The sequence below is a fragment of the Electrophorus electricus genome, chromosome 21 (assembly GCF_041902795.1).
Source record: "Electrophorus electricus isolate QZ-2024a chromosome 21, ASM4190279v1, whole genome shotgun sequence".
In the NCBI taxonomy this organism is placed as follows: domain Eukaryota; kingdom Metazoa; phylum Chordata; class Actinopteri; order Gymnotiformes; family Gymnotidae; genus Electrophorus; species Electrophorus electricus.
In genome coordinates, this window is record NC_137517.1 from 15603879 (window position 1) to 15612500 (window position 8622).

Below are 8622 nucleotides of genomic sequence, written 5' to 3' on the forward strand. Positions count from 1 at the left end.
TCTCTCTACATCTTCTCTCTTTCCACCTCTCTCTCCATCTCTGGGTTTGCCCTCTTGATCTCTCACTGTTCTGCACTGGAATCTGGTTTTCTGCTTTCTGCAGGCTCCGTCCTTATTGCTGGTGCCTCGGTGTGTGTGTGTGTGTGTGTGTGTGTGTGTGTGTGTGTGTGTGTGTGTTTTCTGTGAATGACACAGGATGTGAGTCAGGCTTGGACCTCTGTCTTTCACTGACACATGCACAAAAAACTATGTGATCACACACACACACACACACACACACACACACACACGCGCAGGGATTAAAGTGAGGTGAAGTCATTCAGAGTTGTGCGTAGATTTTGAGCCATTATAGGAAAAGTAAGCAAGAAAAGATCACACATAGTTGATGGAAAGTGCTGTTATTCATAAAAGAACTGATAAAAGAAAAGCAAAGAAAATGTGAGAGTGACCATGAATATGTTGTGTGTGTGTGTGTGTGTGTGTGTGTGTGTGTGTGTGAGAGAGAGAGAGAGAGAAAAGACTCATTAGCAGATATGTCAACAGCACTAAAACAAAAGAGTTTAATGTGATGATATACTTCACAAGAGACTGGAACCTTTTTTTGCAATCACAAGCCTCCCCCTCACACACACACACACACACACACACACACACACACACACACACACAAACAGACAGCAGGCCTGGAGGGCTCCCTTCACTAGCAATGTGGTTGCAGTAAGAGGCAGAAACAGCTGGCACAGTTTGGACAGATTTATTTATTGGGCAGAGTGGTGGTGATATAGCTACTGATTATTGTGGTAGTGGACTATTACACACACACACACACACACACACACACACACACACACACACACACACACACACACACACAGGCAGCTCTGCAGCCAGGCTGAGTCTCTAGGTCTGTGAATTCAAAGAACAAATGGCTTCAGGCTTTCTTCTGTGGCAATGGCCCTGCCTGACTCCTCCTCCTCCTCAGTCAGAGGCTCAGGTGTGCATCAAGGAGGGGGCGGGGCTTTGAGTCCCTCTTCCAGACTCCTCCTATTCCTCAGCCCAGAGTCAGGCTCAGGTGTGCCCAGAAGAGGGGGTGGGGGCTTTGAGACCCCTTGGCCTCATGGGACAGTCTGCTATTGAGAGATCAGCCCTCCCTTCTGAAGGGGACAACACCTCCTCCAATACATCGTTCAGTCCGTACATCCTCCAGGAACCCAGGTCTCATTAAACATATGACATGATGAAGGTCTGATGAAACTGACCTGGGATATTATTTCAGTCCTTCATCTTCATGGCTGTTTAGGTCATGTTTGGAGCAAAGATCTGAACCCAGGACAGTACAAAAGTAGCAAACTCTTGGTTGTTCATTAAATCTACTTAGAAATTCCAGCCATTACAGGAAGACCCATCACTGAGATGTACACTCTTCCTGTCATGGCAGAGGACAGACTACTATCCAGCTAGAGATCACGCGAGAACAACCTCTTTCTGAGAAACTGAGACAGTGGTTTCCATTGGAGAACTGCTCTCTCTCTCTCTCTGAGACTGTGGTTTCCAGTGGAGAACAACCTCTCTCTGAGAAACTGAGACTGTGGTTTCCATTGGAGAACTGCTCTCTCGCTCTTAGATTGTGGTTTCCAGTGGAGAACTGCTCTCTCTTTGAGACAGAGGTTTCCAGTGGAGAGCAGCTCTCGGAGCAGCTCTGGTTTTGTGGTTTCAGCACCATTTTCTGCATAGAGGCAAGTCAGGGTCATTTACTACCCCTGGGAGATCACTGGCCACCGCACAGACCAGCAGGACCTCAAAACGTCAGCTAGCTCATCCTGAGGTCGTGCAATCTATCTTCATAACACACTGAGATGTTCCTCCCCATCTTAAAACACTTGAGATGGTACACTTCATTTTAACCCACCCAGATGGTATGCTCCATTTTAACAACTTAGATGGTACACGCCATCTCCATATCACAATAGTCATCATTATGTACAATATATACACACATTATTTACAGTTTGTTTTAGCGACAGGAAGACAGCTGGTACTGGCACAGGTGGAACAAACATGACCAAGGCAATAATCACACAGTGAAACCTTCAAGGAAAAGACACACAGCTAGAGGATAAAAGTGAGGAACATTATCACCGTGGAAACCTCCCGCACTAGAACACGACACACGGGCTGCAGTCTTAGTAGTGAGAACCGCCCTGGCCATGCTATTGCATGAAGCACATGAGGGCGGGGCAGCGCGAGTAATGTGAAAGGGGTAAGGTCAGTTGGGGTGGGATTGTACCAGGCTCGTCTTTCTGCCAACAGATCCATTGTGGAGGAGCAGACCAAAACAACACTGCTCCCTCTCCCTCTCTTCTCCTCTGTCTCTCCCCCCCCCCCCCTCTCCCGTTCTCCCGGCGCGCGGGCTGCCGGAGCTCAGAGGAGGCAGATCAAGCTCTTGCCCTCCTCGATCTCCTCCTGCACCTTGTCGCTGGAGGTGGCGATCTCGGCCTGGGCGGAGAAGACGGCACAGATGAAGGTGAGCACAGTGGCGCCCAGGGCCGTGTAGAAGGCCCAGCCCATGGAGCACAGGCCCAGCTTATAGGGAGACGCGTCCGGCCCACAGTACAGCTGCACCTTGTCCGAGCCCCAGCCAGCCGGGTACAGCATCAGCCCCAGAATCAGAAACAAACCTGGAGAACACAGAGACAGACAGTCACACAGAGTCTCTGATTGGTCAACACACCCACAGAGTGCTCATCTGGAGTGTCTGATTGGTCAGCACACCCAGAGAGCACTCATCTGGAATAGTCAGGATGCACACAGCATATGATTTCAGTCCTGGGGCCCCGATGGCCCATCCTTTCCCAATTCAGTGTGCTTATAACCTCGTTAAACATGCAGGAGGCCGAATGTGAAGAGAGTTATACTGGTATACCATGAAAGCTGAAGCTACATTACAGTCGTACTGAAAGAGAAATATGGGTTGTGTCATCACTGTCATTGTTTGTATGTGTGTATGTGTGTGTGTCTGTGTGTGCGTGTGTGTGTGCGTGTCTGTTCATGTCTGTGCGTGTGTGCGCGTGTCCATGCGTGTGTCTCTAAAGCAGATATGCAGCTGTCTAAGGTCCTGAGGGTATTGTTCCCCTGAGTTAATGGGCTCGTGGCAGCAGAGAGACGACACTCTGGTCAAACTTGCCCCCTCTGACAGTTTTGCAGTGACCCAGAGGTCAAGCCTTTCCCAATAACAGGAAGAGGTAGCCGGAGGGGCTTCCCTTCAGCCACCGGCTGTCCGCATCACTTCCTGTGTCAGAGGATGCACAGGGGGCCACTTCCTGTGGAGTTACATTCCACTTTAACAGTCCATTGACCCTTTACAGAGGCATATACTCACCAGTCTCTCTCTCTCTCACACACACACACACACACACACACACACACACACACACACACACACACACACACACACTCAGACGCCATGCTTTCAAAAAACATTCAGTCATGAGGTGCTCTCATCTGTCATTAAGGCTTTAACAGGATATTAAACAAAGATATTAAACATTTGTTAATAATAATAATGTTTTGAGGAAAGCTTTAAAGAGAGTAGAACAGTCATGATGTGGGTGAGGGAGAGACCCATAGGGGGGATGCAGAGCCGATATAGTTCTGTATGTGGGTGGCTTTCTGGTTAGCACGTTCGCCTCTCAGAACTAGATTCTTGCGTTTGAGTCCCTATCTGGGAGGAGTTTCCATGTTCTCTGTGTCTGCGTGGGTTTCCTCTGGGGTCTCCGGTTTCCTCCCACATTCCAAAAACAGGTTAGGTTGATTGGATACGATAAATTGTCTTGTATGAATATGACCCGTGTTAAGTGTGTGTGTATGTCCAGTGATGGTTGGTGCTCTGTCCTGGTCTTAAGCTCCTCCCCTTCCTCTCTGCAGTCTCCCAGGGGGGTGAGGTTTCTGATTGGCTGGCACTTCTCATTGGCGTGAGTGATTGTAAAAGCTGTCTGTAAAGCATCCTTGAATCTGATAAAGGCACAATATTAGATGTAAAAAATAATATAATTTGCATAATGATCTGACCTAGATATGCAAAATGAAAAGAATGGGTCCAAGGACGGAACCTTGGAGTATTCGCTGTACTCGCTGTGTAACTCAGGAAATGGATGAGTGCCAACAGAAATGAGCTGTTGCCTATCAGAGAGATAGGATCAACCAATTAAGGGCTAGACAAGAAATACCTACGGATGGTCATGTGTGAATGAGCATGTTGTGGTTCAAGGTGTCAGTGAGGCACTGAGGTCCAGGAGGACGAGGGTCCTCAGGACACCAGCGTCAGAAGAAAGCAGAGGGTTGTGAACCTTCAGAGCGGACCTGGCACTGTGTAAGGAAGCCAGACTGGAATGGCTCATACAGGTTGTTACTAGTTCGATGATTTTGAAGCCGTTTTGTTAGAGAAGACGTGTGTAATTACGTGGGGAAAAGAACAGGGAGGGGCTGGGTGTCTATCAGGCGCTGACATGGCCCTACTTCTGCAGTGAGAGGAGCTCTGCAGAGAGTTGTAGTTTTGCATTTTGGGTCATCTCTCCTCCCTCAGTTAACTCTTCCCTCTCTCTCACAGTTGGGCTACAACATGGACCTGGGAGTGTGTGGCGTGCGTGTGTCTGTGTGGCGTGTGTGTGTGTCTGTGTGTGTGTGTGTGTGTGTGCGCGCGCGCGTGTGTGTGTGTGTGTGTGTTCACCTCCACCCTGTCTACCCCATTCCAGAATTCAACAGGAGATGAAAAACAGAATGCAGTATGGAGACTGGAGTTGTCTTTTGCTTCCTGTCTCTCTAGCTCTCTCTCTCTCTTTCTCTCTCTCTCTCTTCCTATCCCTCTCTCCCTCGTGTCTCTCTCTGTCTCTCTCTCTTCATCTGTCTTTCTCTTTCTGTCTGTCTCTCTCTGAATAGCATATTAGATGAGGAAATGAAAACTAGGTCATAAATGTTTTCCACATGTAGCTGAAAACCTGCCTGCTAACTGAGAGGAGGTATGGTTTCAATTTAGACTACCCCCTACACACACACACACACACACACACACACACACACACACTCACTGACATACATAGACACGCGGAGATGCACACAGACACATATACACACAAACACACACGTTTGGGCACAAGCACAAATGCACATAGACACACACACATGCACACGCACATTGATACATTCATGTATGAGCACATGTGCACACAGAACACACAGAAACATGGGCACATATGCACGCACACACAAGCACGCAGACGCACACGCACACTCTCACACTCTCACACTCTTTGTAGTGACTTATGGACAAAGCTGCTCACGTTTATATGGACCTGCAGTGTTCAGACCCCATGACTCACAAGACGCATCCCAGCCAATCACAGCTCGGAACAGACCCCAACCTCCTGTCAGACCTCTGGGGCCCGCTCAGAGGCCAGAGGTCAGTGGGCTGAGTGTAAGGGAGGATGCCCTTTGCTACCAATCTCACAGCTGTTCTAGGTTTTCCTGCTACAATGGTTCTGGTTAGTCAGAGTTTGGCAATATAATGAGAATATATATATATATAAAAAACTTCACAGTATTGAAAAAGACGTTCAGTCCACATTATTAGAATCCATAGCCTTCGTCCTTTGTCATCCCATCAAAAGATCCTTTGTGAAAGCACCCCCCCCCACCCCCCAAGATCAACATAACACCGTTTCTTCTACAGTTAAAGGACTTGTGTACAACTTTCCACATTATGAATCAGACTCTTAAACGCAGCTGGAGGTGTGTGAAAGACATTTAGTTACATAAGAAGTGATGAGCAGTCAATCAGGAACCTCAGATCCACTGACCGAAAGCAACTTGTGGACAATTCAGTACATTTTTAATCTTGACAACTCTTTTGTGTGTGTGTGTGTGTTATATTTTAGTATTGCAGATCAAGGACAAATCTTTCCATTACTGCAGAGCACATCTGGTGTTATCGGAGACAGTGGTGCATAAAACAAAGAAAACACACACACACACACACAAGGAACAGCAAGACTTATTGAAATTTAGAACACACTCTTTGGAAAACACATTCTCAAACCCTCCATGATCTCTGAGACCCTGCTGGACATTGTCACTCCTCTGTGAGTTTTGGCACTTCTATCTTCCTGAAGGGCCAGCAGGGTGAAAGGCATGATGGGACTTTCCTATGAGCTGAACACACAGCCCCTCCCCCACCTCCAAAGCACTACAGTCCATGGGCTGTAGGACTCATCCTAGCAGCGACGTGATCTCTTGTAACCCCAGATCCTCTCAGACCTGTTTGTTCCTATACTGGTTCGACGTAAGATAAAGATAACTAGCACTTTTAGGTTGGTGTGGTAACTGTGAACTAGATAACCTCAACTTGGAGCCACTCTGCATTCAGCTCAGGTGTTTGGCTCAGGATGAAGGGATCGGCTCATCAGCTCTGGAATCAGCTCATCTGTTCTGGGATCAGGGGATCAGCTCATCAGCTCTGGGATCAGGGGATCAGCTCATCAGCTCTGGGATCAGGGGATCAGCTCATCAGCTCTGGGATCAGCTCATCAGCTCTGGGATCAGGGGCTCATCTCATCAGCTCTGGGATCAGGGCTTTAGCTCATCTGTTCTGGGATCAGGGGATCAGCTCATCAGCTCTGGGATCAGCTCATCAGCTCTGGGATCAGCTCATCGGCTCTGGGATCAGCTCATCGGCTCTGGGATCAGCTCATCGGCTTTGGGATCAGCTATAATGCTGATTAGACAATAAATGACACTGGGATGTCTGTGGTGGGTGTAATCCCCAAACACACACTTGGAACACAGGCATACACACATCCATCACTAGTGAGCCAATCGCAGAGTGAAAAGTAAAGATATGAAGAGAAGTACGGAAGTCTTTTAGTTTTTCATAAACTAAAGGGGGGGGCAGGTAGAGAGAGAGAGAGAGAGAGAGAGAGAGAGAGAGAGAGAGAGAGAGAGAGAGAGAGAGAGAGAGAGAGAGAGAGAGCAAACAAAAGAGACAGGGAGATACACATCATGGCTCTCACTGTATATAACAATTATCTATATCCTGTTATCTATAGCCTGTTACATTTGCTGTTATAACTACTGATTTTGTTTTATCTAGTTTATTATATTGTATTGTCACATTTTTACTTTTAATATTATTATGTTACTTGTGATTCTTATTTCCTCAATTCACATTCAGCTCTAAAGTTTAAATGCTGTGGAAATATTATACCTGATACAAACAATTCAACTGAATTGACAGAAAAGGAGAGAGGGAGGGGGAGAGAAAGAGAGAAAGAGAAAGAAAGCGGTTGATGGTAAAAGCAGGAGAGAATAAAGGGACTTTTTTTTTTTTCCTGGAGACCAAAACTGAATGACAGGCAGGAAAGATGAGGAAGATGAGGAAGAATAAAGTACACGATTGAAAAAACCAGATGGAATGACAAGAGTTGAAGAGTCATGTTCTCTCTCTCTCTCTCTCTCTCTCTCTCTCTCACTCTCTCTCGCTCTCTCTCTCTCAGACACACACACACACACGCACACACACACACACACACACACAGAGGGGCTTTATATCCAATGCTGTACAAATCCCTGTTGGCTGTGTCCTTCACTTCACCAGACAGACTGTGTGTTTCTGAATGATACCCAGAACAACACACAGCTCTACACTCCTTCCCTCCACCCCTCTACCTCTACTCCATCTCTATTCCCCCCACACTGAATCAGTCTGTCCTGACTGTCACATTCTGCAGAATATTCTGGAAGAACGCGAGCAAGAGCCAAAATGAGATCACCTCATCATGTGACAGCCTCTCCACAAGCCCATAACTCACCGACAGCACGTCTCTCTCTCCTTCTCTATCCCTTTCTCTCTTTATCCTTCTCTCTCTCCATCCCTCGATCTGTCTACCCCCCCCCACACACACACACACACACACACACACAGAGGAAAGCCAAAATGGGGCTGACACAAGAGTGAAAATATTTTCATGGGTTTTGCGTTACCATGGCAAGAGCCATGTGTTTGACCCCTCTGAGAGAGCGACCTCTATGAGGTCATTGGTGAGCTGGCTAGTTATAGCCAGCATTTCTAGTCTGGAAAAGAGACGCACATCCAGAGAGGTGTGTACTTACACTGCAGATTAGACCTTAACTGCTCTAGTAAATGTTTAAACAGCAGTGGCAGGCTTAGAGAGAGAGAACTCTACACACTCACTTCAGAGAGAGAGAACTCTACACATTCACCTCAGAGAGAGAACTCTACACACTCACCTCAGAGACAGAGAGAACTCTACACATTCACCTCAGAGAGAGAGAACTGTACACATTCACTTCAGAGAGAGAGAACTGTACACATTCACCTCAGAGAGAGAGAACTCTACACACTCACTTCAGAGAGAGAGAACTCTACACATTCACCTCAGAGAGAGAACTCTACACACTCACCTCAGAGACAGAGAGAACTCTACACATTCACTTCAGAGAGAGAGAACTCTACACATGCACCCCAGAGAGAGAACTCTACACACTCACCTCAGAGACAGAGAGAACTCTACACATTCACTTCAGAGAGAGAGAACTCTACACATGCACCCC

General features: G+C 47.2%; 1 protein-coding gene across 4 annotated transcripts in view; it reads right to left on the reverse strand.

Moving 5' to 3' along the window:
- Positions 1-740: 740 nt before the first annotated feature.
- Positions 741-8622, reverse strand: part of lhfpl2a (LHFPL tetraspan subfamily member 2a) — a 38026-nt gene continuing 30144 nt past the window's right edge. For all 4 annotated transcript variants that reach the window (XM_081704449.1, XM_027030597.3, XM_027030599.3 and 1 more), the window contains one exon: positions 741-2678. In XM_081704449.1, the coding sequence (XP_081560575.1) occupies positions 2422-2678 (257 nt within the window). In that variant the 3' untranslated portion in view covers positions 741-2421. The remainder of the gene's footprint in view (positions 2679-8622) is intronic.